General features: G+C 43.4%; 1 protein-coding gene across 1 annotated transcript in view; it reads left to right on the top strand.

The window, feature by feature from the left end:
- The window catches only part of LOC139582986 (mannosyl-oligosaccharide 1,2-alpha-mannosidase IA-like), a 172,255-nt gene that overhangs the window by 134,522 nt on the left and 14,509 nt on the right, over positions 1–23,224 (top strand). Inside the window, exons 6-7 of the mRNA XM_071413551.1 lie at positions 18,412–18,535; positions 18,853–18,946. Coding sequence (XP_071269652.1) covers positions 18,412–18,535; positions 18,853–18,946 — 218 coding nt within the window. The remainder of the gene's footprint in view (positions 1–18,411; positions 18,536–18,852; positions 18,947–23,224) is intronic.

The following is a 23,224-nucleotide window of genomic DNA, read 5'->3' as shown; positions in this document are numbered from 1 at the left end:
GAGGTGGGTCGGATACAGAGGCTTTTAAAGGCTACTACTTCCAAGCCATTCACATCTAGCAAATGAAGGAAGGATGGTAGGAACCAGGGCTGATTTGGAGAGCAAGAAATCTATTGATTTGTGATACAACACAGGATGGGAGGAGATTGACACTAGTTCCTACTTCACAGTAGGGTCGTTTAAAAATATATATTTTTCAGAAATGCCTTCTTGAACATATTCACTTTAATGTGCCTTAATTACAAGCTTGTATGGTATGCGTAAATATGAATAGAGCATTTCAATTTTGAACCTAGTTTAGCCAAAGAGAAAGCACTGAGCTATATAGGGAGAAAGACAGGGTCCTTCCTGGCTATCCATGATTGGCTGAGATAATGGAGGGGTCGACAATGCTGACGTTTGGCCATGCGTTTACGTGTCAATTCTTAAAGAGATGGGTGAGGGTGTGAACGATGCCGAATGGGCGTAAACAAAGAAGCGCTCTCTAGCATGTGTGGAAATCTCATCAAAATGTTCAAGGGCATTTTCTCCTACTTGTCTGCTAAGTGGGATAACACTTTTATCAAGTTTATCAGCAGCATAACTTTCCCAGAAAAGCAAATCACTTACATTTTACATAAGCCCCCATAGCGATATCTGGTTACATTTTACTCGGACCACGGTGTTACAACCTTGAGCCAGATTGATCCAGAACTGATCCATGGAAGTATGGTGAAAGCATGCCCCATCCCTTTCTCTCGCTCTCTCTCTCCAGGTCTGTAGACCCTTACCTCTATCCTTCTTTTCCCTCTTCTTCTCATCCTCCTTTCTGTGGATGTCCAGATGAATATAGCTATGCATATCACTGTGAGTATGGACTGGGTCGAAGCTTGGCTCTCATGGGTCATTAAATGAGGCCATTTATTGTTGGTATATGACCAAGTCATCCTAGTGTGCATGGCTATCGTGGTGAGAGAAGTCCTCATAAATTAAGGTCACAGATGGAGGAATCAGGATGACCAGGTCCTCCAATGACCACAGAGTTAGAAAGTCCCTGGCACACAGGCTTGCCACCTCATTAGCTGTTAATTGATTGTGACCCTGGAACAACAATCTGATTAGCTTAATCTCTTCTGTTCTCTGCTTGTTTGTATCCCTTACATTTCCTCCACTGCGGAAGGATGAAAATAATTTGTTAAAACAAAAAAAAAAGCATTTTCATCTCGGGGTTTACATTAAAAGAAAAGAATCGCACCGCTAGAATAATCAAACAATACAACACCAGAAGGATTAGATCATTTAATTAGCCGTTTGAAACATAACAGAGGTGTTTTTACTTCTGTGAAACACTGCAAAAACCTTTAATCAAAGAGGCAATGGTAAAATAGTTGTGCTAGCTACATGACTAGATTCCTTTGTGAACTCAAACACTCTCTTAAATTCTCCCCTCGAAACGATTTTCTCCTGAAGGTCAAATGGAACATACATTACTTTCATGAGACATGATACAGTTTCAAAACCATTGTACGGTTCTGAGTTTGTGAGTGGTAAGGAAGATAGAGAACAAACAACAAATGCTTGAATCCTAATCAATTGTTTATTTACATCGCCATGGAAGAGGTCGCGCTCAGACAAACACCTTGCCAAACGTAAGTTGTACAACACCTCATATACAGTCAACTTGCACAACATGTACATTCTTATTGGTCAGTACAGAAACGTCAGGTCAGTTACATATTCACTTTGTGACTTGGTCAACATAACTTCTGGATAATAATGAAGGTCATGTATGCATTGAGACATCTTATCTTCTTCATTTTCCATGAGCAGTGCAAAGAGGCTCATACCTTTCCAAGAACAGTCAACTAGCTCAATCAAGAACATACTACTATTTGATGTGTCCGAACAGATATTGGAGGGAGAAACATGTTTTAGCCATGTAACATAAATACACGTATAGTAAAACAGTTCCCATCACCATTGAAGCTGTGGAATTGAAACACTGTACTCTGTGAGCCTGCTAATGTTTCGGGAAGATGAGGGAGACTAGTGGAGCGGAGGACATTTCCACTCTCCTTGAGGAGTTGACAGTGATGCGATTACAGCTGGTGTCTGCAGTAGGGTTGCAAAGGCAGGATATATTACTGGAAACGTTTATCAGTAAACAACCAGAATTGTTCTATCACAAGACATCTAGTGGTCCTTTTGGGTACTTTAGACTATCACATATGTCTGGAATTGTCTCTGGGCCTCTGTGTGACCTTATCACATATAAAATATGAAATAATTCAATAAGAAGTATAAGAAATAAAATGGCAAAGCTGTAAAACATTATCCTAAATATAAATCATCAACTTAGTGAATAACCATGGGTGTGTAATATGAGGATTCCGGCATTAAATATCCTTTATATTTTTTTTACACACTTTTCAGTGTTTCCACCAGCGGCCGCCGCTGCTAAATCGTATCTGCCACTCCCAAAAATATGGTGTCATTTTTTGTTTTATTTGTTTGTTTAATTTTTTAGCAATCATTTTTGGGATGGTAAAACATTGTAAACTTCAAACCACTGAAACCAGATATAAAATATGTAGAAAATATAATGGTAATATATTTTAAAATAAGATATTCTTTGAGAACTAACAACCACCAGAATAAACACTAGACAGAAGCTAAACAAATATATATTTTTAATACCATGGCATGTGGCCCACATGGATTTAGTTATAATGTTTGAGTCACTCAGATAGCATAAGAACATGCCGTAAGCCATGGCAAAAGGTCTAGAATTGCAAGAAACTAGCTTTAAAACCTAACATTTTCTCTCCGTCCCATTGCAAAATGTTTAGAAGAGCAGAACATTCGCTTTAAAGTAAGTGCCCAGTGAAAATCTCACTTAATAGTTAATATTCTGGTAACTTATACCCAAATAATGATGTTGATTTGTCCAATACTTGTATTTGTGTCGAAAGCTTAAATCGGAGAAACAAAAGCCACCGCAAACTTTAAAATATGCTTGCTATTTCCTCATGGAGTATGATGTAATACTCCTCAAGATGATGAGCTGACCAATCAGTGGTCTACTTGCATGAACATGTTTAATGCCCGGTATACGCCCACACCATTCTGTTGTTGGGGTACGCTCAGACCCGAGCCTAAAATGAACACCCGCCACAGACGGGTAGATTTTAGCATTGGCGGGTAAGATGTCTATTTCACCGGCGGGTGGTCAGGGCTCCACAGTGCGAGCATTTCACTCGCATTTGTTAATAAAAATGTCAAATAAATGCTGCAGTAGCTGTTTTTAAACTATTTCTGACGTTTTTGTTTCATATCTGGTCAATTAATTGCACAAGGTCAAAGAACTATGAATCTTATAACCTATCCCACCTTGCAAAGCAGCACTGCCTGGCTGGGGGCTGTGCGCACATGAAGTGCTGAGTGAAAGATTAATTTTTAGAAGTGCTGCGCACAGGCATAAAAGTTGGTCCAATTTACTTGAAACGAAAGTCTACTGCAGTGAGACTTTGTCCTTGTTTCTTTGTGTTTGCATTGTTTTGTTCCCAAGCTAGTTTGTTTTTCAATGTTTTAGTTTCAATTGCAAGGGAAGACTCTTTCACAATCTCACAGGCACAAGCATGACTCAGTCATGTTATTATGGTAACCTCACGTCCTTAAAGGGGCAGGTGAACATTTTTGTATGTGATATTTTGGTTGAGACTCGGGTCACAAAAAATGTAATGAAATGAAGCAATATACTACATTACTTCTTACTAGTAATACATGTATTGTTTTAGAAACATTACAAAGCATCCTCGTCCGTTTTTGTCAGGTTATTTTTTTGTGTGTAGTTTTGGTGAAAATGTATTGTTTTGCCTGATAAAAAATATGAGTGGCTGGTAGATTTTTGGACTGTTGGAAAAGCATTCCAAGTGAAGCTAGTTGAGAAAATGCCAAAAGTGTGCAAAGTTGTCATCAAGGCAAAGGCTGGCTACTTTAAAGAATCTCAAATATTAAATATATTTTGGATTTGTTACACTTTTTTGGTTACTACATGATTCCATATGTGTTATTTCATAGTTTTATTCTACAATGTAGAAAATATTACAAATAAAGAAAAACCCTGGAATGAGTAGGTGTCAACTTTTGACTGGTGCTATATATAGAAATCATAGACAAATATCTTAAATTAATATGTAACCATTTAAACAACTGGATTAGCACAAGAAGCAAAAACATTTTACTTACTGATCTAGAAGTACCTTCTCCTTCCAATTTTTATTGCGTGCAGGACTCATCGTGTCGCTCTGCCGGTCAATTTCTGCAACTGTAAATTGGACACTGCCGTTTAGATTAACAATCATTTAAGCTTTCTGACCATATAAGACACAGGCATTTTACTGTTGTTTTATTTCTTTACCTACTTATTGTTCACCTAATACCTTTTTTGCACTATTGGTTAGAGCCTGTAAGTAAGCATCTCACTGTAAGGTCTACACCTGTTGTATTTGGCGCACGTGACAAATAAACTTAGATTTTATCTGACGTCAATGTCCCGGAAAGTTGGCTTTTGTTTACAACGCCATTCTAGTCAAATAGCGCATATTGAGCAGCAACTGGGGCGGCAGGGTAGCCTAGTGGTTAGAGCGTTGGGCTAGTAACCGAAAGGTTGCAAATTCGAATCCACGAGCTGACAAGGTAAAAATCTGTCGTTCTGCCCCTGAACAAGGCAGTTAACCCACTGTTCTTAAGCCGTCATTGAAAATAAGAATTTGTTCTTAACTGACTTGCCTAGTTAAATAAAGGTAAAAAAATTCAAAACTGTCCCGATTTTGGGACACTGATCCAGTAAAGTTAACATACTTAATTACCCATTTTTGAAAGGAAAACAATTTCACTCATATTGTAAGAAATTATAGGTAATATTTCATAGAAATCTGGCAACACTGGGCAGTTACATTAAAACAGCAAAAAGGTGTCTCTGCGGCCCAGAGGGCCTCAAATTTTGGTCAGAGACCGCGCCATTGGCCACGCTCAAGATTTAAGCATTGACATGGACTCAGAACATCCAATTTCATTGTTTCTCTATTAAATGTTTTAATTTTAAGTGTGAAAAACCAAAACAATCTAAAATGAGGAAAAATATAACTGTGAAAACATAATTTGGGAAAATATAAAACATAATTCTGGCAGAAAATCACCGGCTTTATATGGCCCCCCTTAGTTGTTTATTAACCATTATTTTACCAGATATATTGACAGATAACGGTGCACTTCTCTTGTACACCAAGGACCCAGGGAAGAGTTGCTGGGGAAAGGAGAAGAGAAGAATATTTGAAAGCTAGAAAAAAATGTGTAGCTTGCTAGAAAAGGCTGGAGACCCCTGCTATATACAGTGGGGAGAACAAGTATTTGATACACTGACAATTTTGCAGGTTTTCCTACTTACAAAGCATGTAGAGGTCTGTAATTTTTATCATAGGTACACTTCAACTGTGAGAGAAGGAATCTAAAACAAAAATCCAGAAAATCACATTGTATGATTTTTAATTAATTAATTTGCATTTTATTGCATGACATAAGTATTTGATACATCAGAAAAGCAGAACTGAATATTTGGTACAGAAACCTTAGTTTGCAATTACAGAGATCATACGTTTCCTGTAGTTCTTGACCAGGTTTGCACACACTGCAGCAGGGATTTTGGCCCACTCCTCCATACAGACCTTCTCCAGATCCTTCAGGTTTCGGGGCTGTCGCTGGGCAATACGGACTTTCGGCTCCCTCCAAAGATTTTCTATTGGGTTCAGGTCTGGAGACTGGCTAGGCCACTCCAGGACCTTGAGATGCTTCTTACGGAGCCACTCCTTAGTTGCCCTGGCTGTGTGTTTCGGGTCGTTGTCATGCTGGAAGACCCAGCCACGACCCATCTTCAATGCTCTTACTGAGGGAAGGAGGTTGTTGGTCAAGATCTCGCGATACATGGCCCCATCCATCCTCCCTTCAATACGGTGCAGTCGTCCTGTCCCCTTTGCAGAAAAGCATCCCCAAAGAATGATGTTTCCACCTCCATGCTTCACGGTTGGGATGGTGTTCTTGGGGTTGTACTCATCCTTCTATTCCTCCAAACACGGCGAGTGGAGTTTAGAGCAAAAAGCTCTATTTTTGTCTCATCAGACCACATGACCTTCTCCCATTCCTCCTCTGGATCATCCAGATGGTCATTGGCAAACGTCAGACGGGCCTGGACATGCGCTGGCTTGAGCAGGGGGACCTTGCGTGCGCTGCAGGATTTTAATCCATGACGGCGTAGTGTGTTACTAATGGTTTTCTTTGAGACTGTGGTCCCAGCTCTCTTCAGGTCATTGACCAGGTCCTGCCGTGTAGTTCTGGGCTGATCCCTCACATTCCTCATGATCATTGATGCCCCACGAGGTGAGATCTTGCATGGAGCCCCAGACCGAGGGTGATTGACCGTCATCTTGAACTTCTTCCATTTTCTAATAATTGTGCCAACAGTTGTTGCCTTCTCACCAAGCTGCTTGGCTATTGTCCTGTAGCCCATCCCGGCCTTGTACAGGTCTACAATTTATCCCTGATGTCCTTACACAGCTCTCTGGTCTTGGCCATTGTGGAGAGGTTGGAGTCTGTTTGATTGAGTGTGTGGACAGGTGTCTTTTATACAGGTAACGAGTTCAAACAGGTGCAGTTAATACAGGTAATGAGTGGAGAACAGGAGGGCTTCTTAAAGAAAAACTAACAGGTCTGTGAGAGCCGGAATTCTTACTGGTTGGTAGGTGATCAAATACTTATGTCATGCAATAAAATGCAAATTAATTACTTAAAAATCATACAATGTGATTTTCTGGATTTTTGTTTTAGATTCCGTCTCTCACAGTTGAAGTGTACCTATGATAAAAATGACAGACCTCTACATGCTTTGTAAGTAGGAAAACCTGCAAAATCGGCAGTGTATCAAATACTTGTTCTCCCCACTGTATATATATATTTTTTTAAGTTATTCAAAGATAAATGACCAACATTACGATAGATTTCTGCAACCCCAGTCAGCAGGTGTACCAGACAGACAGCCTGTCAGTTTGTCTGGAGAGGATCAGAGGAGGCGTTTCAATGCAACGGAGACAGCAGCACCTCACAGTAGCCCCCTGACCCTCAGCAGCTCTCCAATAGACTCTAAGCTTCGTCCCTGACTCCAAACCCCTTTGGACTGTCGATTTACTAACCTCACATAAAATTGTGTCATAGTGTGACTTAGAGTTTCCCTAATATCAACAGTCAATGAAGTGAGACCCAAGTTCAAAAAAGTTATACGGACTTCCTTTCAGGTGATAAAATCTCCAGTCTAAAGTTCTACAGAGGAAGATGTCTCTCATGAATAAACATGTAACTTCATATTTTTTCATTATTAATGCTAGCGCTCAGGTGGGACTGACGTGTGCGCTCTTCTTTAGCGTCTTTGTATTGCTTCACACACTACCTGGCACACCACGCCACACAGGCATCCTTTGAAGGAGGAGAACTAAGATAACACTTACTCCAATCACTCTTCCTGCTTTCTTCCCTTCTTTCTCTTTCCCTTCTCTCTTCCTCCCGGATCGCCAGAGAGTGTGCTGGCCGATGAACCCTGCCACTAAAGCAGTGCCTCTCCTCTCAGTCCGACACTATGAAATATTTTCTCTGAATCCATTTCCTTGGGATTATCTCCTCTCCGCACCCTCTCCCATCTCCTTTTAATAGTACCATAAGCAAGATAAAGGATTCCCAAATCAAATGTTCCCTGCTGCCGAAGCCTGACATCAGTTTAACTTGACTTAACCTGCCTAAATTCAATTAAATGGGAAATTGTTATAGGGGGGGGGGGGTGTTTGGTCAGGGACACAGCTGTGTGTGTGTGTGTGTGTGGGTGTGTGGGTGTGTGTGTGTGTCGGTGTGTGTGTCGGTGTGTCGGTGTCGGTGTCGGTGTCCATCATTCCCACACATGGCACAGTGTCATTGATGTTATTTTCATGTTTTTTATCTGGCCAGAGCCAAACTAGGCCTATATTTTATTCAAGATAAGCTTTCTCAAGATAGCATGTTCCTAGTCCAACATGACTTGTTTTCAGGGATGTTCGTTGTAAATGTGCCCTTCCAGAGATGGAGACAAGAAGAACAATTTGAAAGAGTGCCAGGGGCACAATACCAATAAAATCAAAGCAATATGATACAAAAGTGTAGTAATTATTTATTTGATTTACCAATTATAGTTTGGTGACATTAAGACAAGCACTAAAACTCCAGTGACTAATCTCCACATTGCGTCGTGAGAAACCTCACTAGCGTCCTTGCCGTGCCATGAAAATGAATTATACTGAACAAAATATGAATGCAGCATGTAAAGTGTTGGTCCCATGTTTTATGAGCTGAAATAAAAGATTGGAGACATTTGTCATAGGCAAAAAAAAACGTATTTCTCTCCAAATTTGGGCACAAATTAGTTTACATCCCTTTTAGTGAGCATTTCTCTTTTGTCAAGATAATCCATCCACCTGACAGGTGTGACATATCAAGAAGCTGATTAAACAGCATGATCGTTACACAGGTGCACCTTGTGCTGAGGACAATAAAAGGCCACTCTAAACTGTACAGTTTTGTCACACACAATGCCACAGATGACTCAAGTTGTGGGAATGGCAATTGGCATACTGACTGCAGGAATGTCCACTAGAGCTATTGCCAGAGAATTTAATGTTAATTTCTCAGACCACGTGTAACCACACCAGCCCAGGACCTCCACATCTGGTTTCTTCAACTGCGGAATCGTCAGAGATCAGCCACCTGGACAGCTGATGAACTGAGGAGTATTTCTGTCTGTAATAAAGCCCTTTTACGGGGAAAAACTGGGCCTGGCTCCCCAGTGGGTGGGCCTATGCTCTCCCAGGCCCACCTATGTGAAATCAATAGATTAGGGCCTGATTTTAATTTATTTAAATTGACTGATTTCCTTATGAACTTTTCTCAGTATATTTTTTTCTTTCCCCGAGTTAGGAATATAGAGTCAAATATAATCGAAGGTCGCTGCTGTGAGTAATCTTATTTTATCCGTTCAAGCCAGTGGGGTGGTGAAAACCAGCACAGCAGGGGTAATAGTCTATCACCCCCTCGGCCCAATCCGTATGAAGTAAATAGCTGCGTTGCTCTTTTTGAATATTGACTGTACCTTTGTGTAATGTAAGCAAGCACTAGCATACAGAACGGGTTGATTTGTTTTTCTCCAAAGGTTAACCATAATTGTATATCTGGCTTTAAATTGCAGTTGACTAATTTCATGTGGTCACAATAGCCTCGTGGGTAATATCTCTGTCTTTGGAGCCTACCTAAGTGTCCAATACACTGAGTATACAATACATTAGGAACACCTGCTCTTTACATAACATAGACTGACCAGGTGAATCCAGGTGAAAGCTATAATCGCTTATTGATATCACTTGTTAAATCCACTTTAATCAGTGTAGATGAAGGGGAGGAGACAGGTTAAAGAAGGATTTTTAAGCCTTGAGACAATTGACACATGGATTGTCTGTGTGCCATTCAGAGGGTGAATGGGCAAGACAAAATATTTACAGTACATTCGGAAAGTATTCAGACCCCTTGACTTTTTCCACATTTTGTTATGTTACAGCCTTATTCTACAATTGATTCAATCGTTTTTTCCCTACGCACAAAATACATAAGTTTCAGATCCGTTACTCAGTACTTTGTTGAAGCACCTTTGGAACCGATTACAGTCTCGAGTCTTCTTGGGTATGACGCTACAAACTTGGCACAGCTGTATTTGGGGAGTTTCGCCCATTCTTCTCTGCAGATCTCCTCAAGCTCTATCAGGTTGGATGGGGAGTTTCGCTGCACAGCTTTTTTCAGGTCTCTCCAGAGATGTTCGATCGGGTTCAAGTCCGTCTCTGGCTGGGCCACTCAAGGACATTCAGAGACTTGTCCCGAAGCCACTCCTGCGTTGTCTTGGCTGTTGTCCTGTTGGAAGGGGAACGTTCACACCAGTCTGAGGTCCTGTGCGCTCTGGAGCAGGTTTTCATGAAGGATCTCTCTGTACTTTGCTCTGTTCATCTTTTCCTCGATCCTGACTAGTCTCCCAGTCCCTGCCGCTGAAAATCATCCCAACAGCATGATGATGCCAGGTTTCCTCCAGACGTGACGCTTGGCATTCAGGCCAAAGAGTTCAGTCTTGGTTTCCTCAGACCAGAGAATCTTGTTTCTCAGGGTCTGAGAGCCTTTAGGTGCCTTTTGGCAAACTCCAAGCTGGCTGTCATGTTCCTTTTACTGAGGAGAGGCTTCTGTCTGGCCACTACCATAAAGGCCTGATTGGTGAGGTGCTGCAGAGATGGTTATCCTTCTGGAAGGTTCCACAGAGGAACTCTAGAGCTCTGTCAGAGTGACTATTGGGTTCTTGGTCACCTCCCTGACCAAGGCCCTTCTCCCCCGATTGCTCAGTTTGGCTGGGCGGCCAGCTGTAGGAAGGGTATTGGTGGTTCCTGACTAATTTGTTTTAAGAATGATGGAGGCCACTGTGTTCTTGGGGACCTTCAATGCTGCAGAAATGTTTTGGTACCCTTCCTCAGATCTGTGCCTCGACACAATCCTGTCTTAGTGCTCTACGGACAATTCCTTCGACCTCATGGCTTGGGCTTTGCTCTGACAAGCACTGTCAACTGTGGGACCTTATATAGACAGGTTTGTGCCTTTCCAAATCATGTTCAATCAATTGAATTTACCGCAGGTCGACTCCAATCAAGTTGTAGAAACATCTCAAGGATGTTCAATGGAAACAGGATGCACCTGAGCTCAATTTCAAGTCTCATAGCAAAGGGTCTGAATACTTATGTAAAGAAGTTATTTCTGTTTTTTTTTTTAAATATACATTTGCAAACATTCTGAACCTGTTTGTTTTGTCATTATATGTTGTGTGTAGCTTTAGGAAACATTTGTATTTAATACATTTTAGAATAAGGCTAACAAAATTTGGAAAAAGTCAAGGGGTCTGAATACTTTCTGAATTCAGTGTAAGTGCCTTTGAAAGGGGCATGGTAGTGGGTGCCAGGCGCACCAATTTGTGTCAAGGACTGCAACGCTGCTGGGTTTTTCACACTCAACAGTTTCCCGTGGGGAAGCATTGGAGTCATCATGAGCCAGCATCCCTGTGGAATGCTTTCGACACCTTGTAAAGTCCATACCGTGATGAATTGAGGCTGTTCTGAAGGTGAAAGCGGGGTGCAACTCAATATTAGGACGGTGTTCCTAATGTTTGGTGTACTCAGTGTATACTGCAGGAGTATAGCAACGTGGTCTGGTGTTGTTCACGTCATTTGAAATTCAACTAGTTGAATATGGCTGATTTAACATGTCCAAGAAAAAAACTTTATATTTTATTTTTTATATTTTTTTGGCCGAAGTAAACATTTGCACCATATCCCTTTTCAAAAGACAGTCCCCCCAAAAAACTATCTCATCACTAGTCCCATTTACCCCAACCAAGCCCATAGCAACAGTGCTGTCAGCAGCATCACCGCTTTCACCTGGCAGATGGCTTATTTATTTCACCAAATGACAGGTACAGGTACAGAGAAGTGTCAATCAAAGTGTAGTATTGCGTCACACCATGGTCTGAAAGCAAGGATCAGTAGTTGTGAGTGGAGCGAAACTAAGCCATGAATAGTTTTAACATATGGAAGGCTTCTGGAATTAATGTGAGATGTTGATTTCTGTTTAACTATACTGAACAAAAATATCAATTCAAAGTGTTGGTCCCATGTTTCATGAGCTGAAATAAAAAATCCCATACATTTTCCAAAAGCACAAAAAGTTTATTTCTCTCAAATTTTGTCCACAAATTTGTTTACATCCCGGTTAGTGAGCATTTCTCCTTTGCCAAGATAATCCATCCACCTGACAGGTGTGGCATATGAAGAAGCTGATCAAACAGCATGATCATTACAGAGGTGCACCTTGTGCTCGGGGCAAAAGGCCACTCTAAAATGTGCCGCAGACCACGTGTAACCACGGAAGCCCAGGATCTCCACATCCAGCTTTTTCACCTGCGGGATGGTCTGAGACCAGCCACCCAGACAGCTGATGAAACTGTGGGTTTGCAAAACCGAAGAATTTCTGCACAGACTGTCTGAAACCGTCTCAGGGAAGCTCATCTGCGTGCTCATCGTCCTCACCGGGGTCTTGACCTGACAGCAGTTCGGTGTCATAACTGACTTTAGTGGGAAAATGCTCACCTTTTGATGGCTACTGGCACGCTGGAGAAGTGTGCTCTTTGTGGATTAATCCCAGTTTCAACTGTACCTGGAAGACGGCGTCTAAGGCGTTGTGTGGGTGAGCGGTTTGCTGATGTCAACGTTGTAAACAGAGTGCCTCATGGTATGGGCAAACATAAGCTAAGGACAACAAAAACAATTGCATTTTATCGATGGCAATTTGAATGCACAGAGTACGTGACGAGATCCTGAGGCCCATTGTTGTGCCATTCATCCGTATTTCATATTGCACGGCCCCATGTCGCAAGGATCTGTACAGAATTCCTGGAAGCTGAAAATGTCCCAGTTCTTCCATGGCCTGCATACTCACCAGACGTCACCCATTGAGCATGTTTGGGATACCCCGAATCGATGTGTACGACAACATGTTCCATTTCCCACCAATATCCAGCAACTTCGCACAGCCATTGAAGAGTGGGGAAACATTCCACAGGCCACAATCAACAGGCTGATCAACTCTATGCGCAGGAGATTTGCATGAGGCAAATGGTGGTCACACCAGATACTGACTGGTTTTCTGATCCACGCCCCTACCTTTTTTTTTAAAGGTATCTGTGACCAACAGATGCATATCTGTATTCCCAGTCATGTGAAATTCATAGATTAAGGCCTAATGAATTTATTGACTGTTTGACTGATTTCCTTATTTGAACTTAGAAATGTTTGCATGTTGCGTTTATATTTTTGTTCAGTGTATATAAAAAATGAATTGTCTGCCTGCCGTTTATGTAATTCCCTGTAAACAGTTTGATCATAGGGCCCTGGTGTAGATTTGCTCTCCTCAGTTGGTGGTGATTCAGTAAGACAGATTCTATATTTGGTACCTTAGAGTAGAAGTCATGTCGTTAGCCGCACTGCGCCGCTTTTCAATAGAGTGTTTTTTCTGGGGACAGAGAGCGGGTCCAGCAAGGCCAGACTCCAGCCCTGGTGTATTAGTTCTCATAATTATAAATTAGTCTCCCTCCTCAGGGAATAATAGCTCCATTTTTATGTATCTTTTAGAATTCCCCTTTCTCTCTTATAAAATGGCAAGCAGGAAATTACTCTCCGATCAAATTGAACTTTTAGTTAAAGCGGATGTCATCACACGAAGTTAAAGCCAACTCTCTTTTCCCCGCCGTCTTGGTATGAAATATGGCAGCTTTAGCAGATTTACTCGTTGCGGTTCACTCTCAGGCTGTGCAATCCATCCCGAGAGTCTGGGGAAAGTGGTTTGATTAATAAGCCTAGATTCCGAGTGGCCCAATTAAGAGAAGCCATTGAGTTTTTTCACACAGTGACACACAGGAGCACCGCTTCATCTAGTATTGGCCGTCCCTCAAATATGAATTACAGCTGCCGTTTATAGCTCTGGCCTGATGGAACCAGGATAGCCTGAAGTTGATAGTTGATGGTAAGAGGATTGGTGCCACTGCGCCAAAGGGAGAGGTTCAGACATTACGTCAGACTCTGATGTATGTGAGCTATTATACGTTACCTGTAATTGGATTGGCAGACAAGGTTGTTTTGGAAAAAGAGCCACTGGAGTAGCTGTCTAGTCCTGACAGACCCTCTTCCCTCTGTGCTGTAGCTCTCCAGCAGCCAGGCGCTCTCCCAGGACACTACTCCAGGGCAATACCAGACGAGCTCCTGGAGCTAGTCTCCTACAATGATCCCCACATACCCCACCCAGCCTCCTCAGCCCCGCAGGATATAGAAGACTGGCGTGATTTAAGGAATTTAATTAAGCCCTTAACTGCGGATCTATAGCTCCCATTTCGCCCGGAGCGAGTAAGAGATATGGAGGAGAGATCAGGTTTGGAACTAAGAGCTAACAACAGGAAGCAGTAAGCCAAAGCTTCAGTATTCTTTCTGTGTGCACGCTGCCCACGTACAAAGGCATTGGCACCTGACTGGAGTAAAGTGGAGTGTATCACAGAGCCACTGTTAGTTCATTGTCCAGAAGGCTGTTTGTGTTCTCACAAGGTCCTGTCAGCCACTACGTTATGTACACAGAGCTGCACATTTGTTAGTGCCAGCCTGCGTCTCTCTTTCCCGTAAAAGGAATGGGTAAAAACCACTGAGCTGGACCTAGTGCCCACAGATTCCAGACCTGAGGCAATAGTTAAACAGAGAGGAAGGAGGGAGAGGAATATGGATAGTTTAGTTGGAGAGAGAGAAAGAGAGAGAGGTAGTAGAGTTCCCTCCCTGTAATGTAAATGTAGCATTTGAACCCCACTCATCCTCGACCCTGTACCTTTAGGCTTAGCCGTGTGCCTGTTTTGGGCTCCCCTATGCTCCCTGTTGTTATTCTTCCTCGGGATTTAGATCTCATCCAAGGGCTTAGGAAGGGATTTGACACATAGACCACAGGAGGGAGGGAGGCCAACAGAGAGAGAGGCCAACAGAGAGAGGGAGTTGGCGGGGATCCATTTCAGGCGCTCAGAGTGCAGTCCAGACGAGTGGTCAGGTTAAATGCAGCTCTTAAGGCATCCACATGCTTCCCAGCCAACGCAGTTCCAAAGAGTTAGTGCATATGTTATGACATTTTGACGTTTTTGTTCGTTTTGGACATCCGTAAGGGTTTTTTCTGCAGTTCAGGAGCACTTTCGGAACTGAATTTCGGAACCAAATTTTTATGCCCCATCATTGGTCAGTAGTAGGGATTCTTCAATAAAGTACAGTGCATTCGGAAAGTATTCACACCCCTTCACTTTTTCCACATTTTGTTACGTTACAGCCTTATTCTAAAATTGATTAAATAAATGTTTTTCCTCTGCAATCTACACACAATACCCCATGACAAAGCAAAACGTTTTATTTTTTTTATTTTTGCGAATGTGTTTCAAATTAAAAACAGATACCTTATTTAAATAAGTATTCAGACCCTTTACTATGAGACTCGAAACTCAGCTCAGGTGCATCCTGTTTCCATTGATCATCCTTGATGTTTCTGCAACTTGATTTGGAGTCCACCTGTGGTAAATTAAATTGATTGGACATGATTTGGAAAGTCACACGCCTGTCTATAAAGTGGACCAAGCCACCAAACCAAGCCCACAGTGGACCAAGCCAATTAGGTTGAAAGAATTGTCCGTAGAGCACCGGGACATGATTGTGTCAAGGCACAGATCTGGGGAAGGCTACCCAAAAAATGACACCGCATTGAAGGTCCCCAAGAACACAGTGGCCTCCATCATTCTTAAACGGAAAAAGTTTGGCTAATACTTCTTAGAGCTAGTTGGCCGGCCAAACTGAGCAATCGGGGGAGAAGGGCCTTGGTCAGGGAGGTGACCAAGATCCCGATGGTCACTGACTGAGCTCCAGAGTTCCTCTGTGGAGATGTGAGAACCATCTCTGCAGTACTCCACCAATAAGGTCTTTATGGTAGAGTGGCCAGACTGAAGCCACTCCTCAGTAAAGAGCACATGGGAGACTAGTCAGGATCGAGGGAAATAATGAACGGAGCAAAGTACAGAGAGATCCTTGATGAAAACCTGCTCCAGAGCGCCTCAGACTGGGGCGAAGGTTCACCTTCCAACAGGACAACGACCCTAAGCACACAGCCAAGACAACGCAGGAGTGGCTTCGGACAAGTCTCTGAATGTCCCAGCCAGAGCCCAGACTTGAACCCGATCAAACATCTCTGGAGAGACCTGAAAATAGCTGTGCAGCGACGCTCCCCATCCAACCTGACAGAGCTTGAGAAGATCTGCAGAGAAGAATGGGAAGCTTGTAGCGTCATACCCAAGAAGACTCAAGGCTGTAATCGCTACCAAAGGTGCTTCAACAAAGTACGGAGTGAATGGGTCTGAATACTTATGTATATGTGGTATTTCTGTTTTTTATCTTTAATATATTTGTCAACATTTATAAAAACAGTTTTTGCTTTGCCATTGTGGGGTATCATGTGTAGACTGATGAGGAAAACAAACTATTTAATCAATTTTTAGAATAAGGCTGTAACGTTAAAAAAATTGGAAAAGGTCAAGGGGTCTGAATACTTTGCGAATGCACTGTATTTGGTGTCATTCAACGAGAGAACTTGTTTTCATGCAAATTATTTTTATGGAGAAATACTGCACGTAACATCTTAGTTAGATGTAAAGTTGCGCGACTAAGATTTCTTCCACAGAAACATCAAAATGAATGACATTTTTAATTCTGACTATTTTGAGGAAGTTTATACTGGCTGCGGAGTCTCGAAATGGACAAAGTACTATTGACACTTTTTCAAGCAACGTTTTTTTAATAGAGTACACTCGTTCGGTTCGCTAGCCGAGTTCGCTAGGCGCCAGCCGAACTGAAGCATGCTGACGCCTTTATAGTCTGGAAAGAGAGGACATGGCAGTGCTGGGCCACAATAGAGCCAAGGAGCTCACTGTACTGTGTTTTAATGGACCATTATGGAGATGAAGGAGAGATGGCAGGTCTGTCTGCATCCACCTACCTTAATAACCTCATGGCTGGCTGCAGCAGGTACACTGCAGATACTGATGTCATCTGATTCTCCTCAGCTCACACACTCTTGACAAATAACCCACACACACCGTCACACAACTCACTGTCACACACGTGCATATATCATCTCCATCCCAGGCGATGGCAATCTGATTAAGTCTCTGGTAATGGATCTGGGCACTAACAATCATAAACACCAATTAGGTTTTCTGACCCAGGAACAGACGCTTTCTCTCCCTTTTCTTTCCTCCCAGACATTTTGTGTGATTTTTCCAGAATTTGTGTAACATGATTTAATCAGCTGTGTAATGAAAAACAAATTGTTTTGGCACAGCGTGTGGTTGAGGAGGAGGGTTATTACAATACACACCCATCTTTAAAAAGGTTGAGCAGTGTGTTCCTGGCTGCTTCTCCCTCTCTTCCCCTCTTCCCTTCCCTATGGCCCAGACCATGGGAGCTGATGGATGTAGGCTCACGTTCCAAGGCCCTGTGTGTTTGTGCGTGCACGGTCATGCGTTGCCTGCATGAATGAGCCTAGCATTGGGGCAGGCCCTGGATCATTAGTGATAGTGGAAGATCATTTCAGCGATAGGAATGATGACATTGGTGGCAACACTAAGACCTTATGAATACACGATGTCATCGACTGGAGACCTCTGCATTGCCTGCCTGTTTCTCTAATGAATTCCGTGCTATAGGCTGTTGGGATTTGTCAGCCCTTTTTTGAAATACGGACCTGGAAAACCGCTTCAACCCAATTCTTGGCACGGAGAAAGGTCAAATTAGTTACACTAATGTTTATAAACAAGTTTGCTTTCCTAATGAAGTTAAAGGGATGCCAGTTCAATTTGGGAGTCTGGGTAGAATATGTTTTTCATAGCACTCACTCACTCACACACACACGCGCACGCGCTCGCCCACACAGGGATATGTTTTTGGCTCTTACCCTTTGGTCCCTCCAGCCCAGCTGTACTAGCCAGAACTGATTCATGCAGTGTTAATGACAGAAATATCCCAGTGCTCTGTCTCTCACACAAAAGCTAGAATAATAAAAGTGACACTAGTTATTATTTGGGGAGTCAATGATTACACACCATTAGCAGACGGAAATATGGTTAGTCCTAATACACACATTGGCCCATCCTGGTGACTCAGGAAGCGATATTACACAGGAAGCAGGGTAATAGAACGAATTTAGAAGGGCAGCTCTGACCTGGGCCTGCTGTTTAAAAACTATCAGGCAGCCCAGATACACATTGTGGTGGACATTTTTATATCACACACACTGTGGACAGATAGTATCAGAGGAGTAATGTGTGGTCTTTTAAGTTAATTTGGTATGATGTTAAAACAGATGAGTACTATATCTAAAGTCACATTCCTAAGACAGGAGGAAGGTTTTGACCCCACTGACGTGTGTAGGGTTGACGTAAGTTGACAGGTTTATGGAGGCGTGAGCTCTCTAGGGAATGTTTGTGTGGTGGGGTTTTGACTGAGGTAAATGTTTTGACTGAGGTAAATGTTTTATGTTCTCTTCCTCTGCAGTGATGTTTGGTGGACCTGAGGTTTCGTAGAACTGTGTTTGGTGTTCTATGCAGTAACAGTGTTGTTTGGAGAAGCTGACTTAATTAGCTGTGTTGTCTTGTTGTCTCTGCAGTGGCATCGGGAGGAACTGGCCGTGGGCGTCTGGAGGCAGCAGCATCCTAGCGGAGTACGGCACCCTGCACCTGGAGTTCATGCACCTCTCTAAGCTGTCAGGGAACCCAGCCTTCGCAGAGAAGGTGAGAGCTAGGGAGACACAGCACATTCCATTCCAGTGCATTAACACCAAGTGTAACTGAGCACTCAGCCAGCCTGATGATGGGGTTATTCATAGCTGCGACCTTGATTACTATTCATGTTAACGCCTGTTCTGCAGGTAAATGCCTTCTTTCCGCTCTGAGCCACCGGCCTCTCGCTCTCTTATGCCTCCCTTAACTGCCGTCCCTGCAGCAAGGCCATTTAAAGTGCATTACTGTGCCGTGCTGCTGGAAGATTAGGCGGCAATGAGGTATTTGCAGGGAGAAAGTAGAAACTCATTTCCTCCTCCTCCTCCTAGGTCATGAACATCCGGAAGGTTCTGAATCGACTGGATAAGCCCCAGGGACTGTACCCCAACTATTTGAACCCAAACAGCGGACAGTGGGGACAACGTAAGTCCCCCTCATCCCTCTCTCATCTCACCCCTCTCCTGTCTCATTCCTATCTCCCATCGAATCCCTTCCACCTCCCTCTGCATCACTGTTTAACCATCTCTCCTATCTTCCATCTTGCCCAGCCTTCTCTCTTTTCACCTCTCTCATCCCTCTCTTCCATCTCACCCCTTTCCCTTTCCATTAGTGGTTCACCAGTGGCTGTCAATCGATGTTCCGCAGCCTGTAATTATCAAGGTATTTACAGCTGGGAGAGCCACTTCAGTTCAATGTGAGCACTTCTGATTGAGTGGGCTGTGCATTAGGAGATTATGTAACTTAATGCTGCCCAGGGGGTGAGGGACATCAGGGAGAAATAAGTATCTGTGGCTAATGACAGTACTTGAACATGGTGAATACTGCCAGTAAAGTTAATTAGTCCTCTCTCGCTACAGTTCAGTCGTGATACCTCCACACAATACTCCTCAAACTCTCCTGCTCCTTTGACTCAAGGCACCCCAACAGTTCAGGACCCCCATCCCTGGTATGGAGCAACTTCTACTGTGACATTACCCAGCTCCAGCCAGGCCACCTCTTGACAAAACAAGCTTCAGACCCAAGAATTGCCTGGTCGTTAATCTAGGGCACAGTGAGGTGGCTGGGGAGAGGAGGTGGTGGGATGCAGTAACCCTGCAGTGTGTCCGTGCTCAGACAGCCCTGTGCCCAGCAGACAGCAGCTTGCGTGGATCTCTTCTAAAATGATTGTGTTTGTCTCTGAGCCGCACAAAAGGTTAATGAGATGCACAGACCAGATCAGACCAGACCCGTCCCTAGCTCAGCCATATGCTGCTGGCTGTAGCATCCTGATGGACCCACTGCAATCTCTATCACACACACACACACTCATTTGAATGCATATCTTAGCTGTTTTGTTTGTTTTGCTATTCTGTGCGATACCTCCCCCCTCCCCACTGTGTGTGTGTGACCCTCTGTAATTGAATGGCCCCTCGACGCCCTCGCTGAAATGTCACGTCTGATGAATACCCATACTAGCTGTCTGTGTGTTTGTCTCTGCTGTAGTCCTGGTCAGGGGGGTCAGAGAGGGTTCAGTGCTAATGACTGACCGCTGTGCATCCAGCCCCTGGGTCAAACTGGGTGGAGGGGATCAATGGAAGGGGAGGAAGAGGAGGGCAGCCGCCCGGCTTGTTTCTCATTCTCTCTGACAACTTGATCCATCCCACAGGGTTTATTTTTTTTGGACAGTTTACAGCTCCATAATTTAGTGGAGCATGGGTGGTGTTGACATCAGGTCACCCAGCAGAGTGATGTAGTGACCCAGGCCAGGCCAGGCCAGGGTGGAGTGGAGTGGGGTGGGGGTGCTGTCAGAGTCCTGTGTCTCTCTGGATGACTCTACATCGTTGGGTCTTTGAAAAGCACTACTTAAGTACCGTATAGTAGTATTATTATAATTATCATTACAAGTAGCTATTCTGACGAGAGCCAGCCAGGTGAGGGAGAGAGTGGCTCTGTGAATTGCTGACTGACTAGGGGAAGGTAGTTGTACTACACCAGTAATGCCAAACCAAGCCTTAGAGAACACAGAGAAGGTTCCAAGACAAACATTGCTAAAGGCACCTCTAAAAGTGTTTGTGGTCTACATGGTCAGTGTTAGCTGGAAGAAGAATGTCCAAGTAGAAGAAAAACAACTCCATTGACAAATAGCCTGAAGTGTAGGAATGCTAATGTTGGCTGTGACAAAAATGTAAAGTGATTTTTCAGGTTCGCACCAGAACCATTTGCCACCTGAGGATATTTTACATAAAGGTCACTTGTGATCTGTATTTACTGGTAGAGTTGACCTGAGGGGGATGTCATAGAAATGGTCTTTCCATTCTCAGTGTTTCTCTGTCACGGTATAGACGGCCTATCAAAGCTCTGGTGATGCTGTTGTAGTTGATGTTTCAATATAAACCATCAGTACAGTGTCGCTTAGAGCCACGTATCTGGCAGTCACATCTTCTTGTATGTGTGGAGCTGCCTATGACATGGCCCACAGACATGACGGACATCGCATCAAACCAATGGCATAGCCCGCAGACATGACTGTTATCCTATCACACCAATAACATGGCTTACAGTCATGAGGACATCCCACCCTTAGGGAGTGAATGTTATTTACAGTATATTAAGGGGTACATGGAGGTAATATTTTACCTGGACTTCCCTGAGCGTTTGAGGGAAAAAACACGTTAACCTCCCCTACAAAATGGTCATTAAAACCAAAGAGCAGGGAATATTAAATCCCTTATTAGTAGGCTATATATGTTGCAGTTTAAATTTCTATCAAAACAAATCAGTGGTTGAAATCGCCTGCTGTATTCATACCATATTCATGTTATCCGCTAAAGGGAGGCCTTTACCAATGTAAGAGTTAAGGGCCGTCCACACCAAGGACTATAACTAACTGCGTTGGCGAACATCCACACTAGAGGAAAGTGTATCGTTCCACAGTATCCTACACTTGTCAATCAACTGATCAAAGCATCCTACTGCGACGCTGTAGGCCTATTCATAAAGTGGTAACACAGACCATTCAGTGCTTCAGGGTGTGTTTATTGTCATAGTGACAACTGCGAATAACACTTCAATGTAGGCTACATGTAGTTTAATGACAAGTATAATATATTCACTTGCATTTGAATGACATGTAGATATTCAACAATAAACACTGTTTAGCCTGCTATTGCTTGCCATGTCATTGCTTGCCTTGTGGTTTGTAAGAGATTTCCATTTTTCTAATGGATGTCAATTCGTTTGGCTCTTTTTCACTGTGCACATCACTGTCTATCCTGTGCAACCGTTTAATACATCAGTGCAACAATGTTATCATCACTGGCCAGTGATGCACTCTCTATCCGCAACTTTCCCCAAGGTGCATTTTCTATGCTGTAGGCATTCTGCAATTAGCAAGACCAAACCTGCTTCTCTCCACGAAAAGCCTGATATATATTTTGTAGCCTATAGCTTTTCCTGAGATTTTCCGAGAAGAGGAATAGCGGAGAGTCTTGCATCCGTAGCCTATAGCCTATTGCACACGGGAATAGCTGGAAGAGAGACGCTAGAGTTGTGTAGCCAAAGACGCTAAATATTAGCTAGATACACTACATTACCAAAGGTATGTGAACACCTGCTCGTCGAACATGTTATTCCAAAATCAGAGGCATTAATATAGAGTCGGTCTCCCCTTTGCTGCTATAACAGCCTCCACTCTTCTGGGAAGGCTTTCCACTAGATACGTCAACATTGCTGCGGGGACTTGCTTCCATTCAGCCACAGGAGCATTAGTGAGGTCAGGCACGGATGTTGGGCGATTAGGCCTGGCTCGTAGTCGGCATTCCAATTCATCCCAAAGGTGTTCGATGGGCTTGAGGTCAAGGCTCTGCAGGCCAATCAAGTTATTCCACACAGATCTCGACAAACCATTTCTGTATGGACTTTGCATTGTGCACGGGGGCATTGTCATGCTGAAACAGGAAAGGGCCTTTCCCAAACTGTTGCCACAAAGTTGGAAGCACAGAATTGTCTAGAATGTCATAGTATGCTGTAGCGTTAAGATTTCCATCCACTGGAACTAAGGGGCCTAGCCCGAACCATGAAAACAGCCCCAGACCATTTTTCCTCCTCCATCAAACTTTGGGGTTGGCACTATGCATTGGGGCAGGTAGCATTCTCCTGGCATCCGCCAAACCCGGATTCGTCCGTCGGACTGCCAGATGGTGAAGCGTGATTCATCACTCCAGTGAACGCGTTTCCACTGCTCCAGAGTCCAATGGCGGTGAGCTTTACACCACTCCAGCCAACACTTGGCATTGCGCATGGTGATCTTAGGCTTGTGTGCGGCTGCTCGGCCATGGAAACCCATTTCAAGAAGCTCCCGACAAACAGTTCTTGTGCTGACATTGCTTCCATAGGCAGTTTGGAACTCGGTAGTGAGTGTTGCAACTGAGGACAGACGATTTTTACATGCTTCAGCACTCGGCGGTCCCGTTCTGAGCTTCTGTGGCCTACCACTTCACGGCTGAGTCATTGTTGCTCCTAGACGTTTCCACGTCACAATAACTGCAGTTACAGTTGACCGGAGCTGATTTATATGAAATGACAGGCAGCCTAGGATAAACAGACTAGGATAAACAAGAACCCCTTACATTATTGTGAAAATAACTTTTCATGAGCTGTGGTCCTTAAGTATGTGTGCGACGCCATGCTTGTTGATTTTTGGTGCTTTCAAGAGAACTGGGA

The sequence above is a fragment of the Salvelinus alpinus genome, chromosome 8, assembly GCF_045679555.1.
Source record: "Salvelinus alpinus chromosome 8, SLU_Salpinus.1, whole genome shotgun sequence".
Lineage (NCBI taxonomy): Eukaryota > Metazoa > Chordata > Actinopteri > Salmoniformes > Salmonidae > Salvelinus > Salvelinus alpinus.
This window is presented reverse-complemented; position numbering and strand designations above follow the sequence as displayed.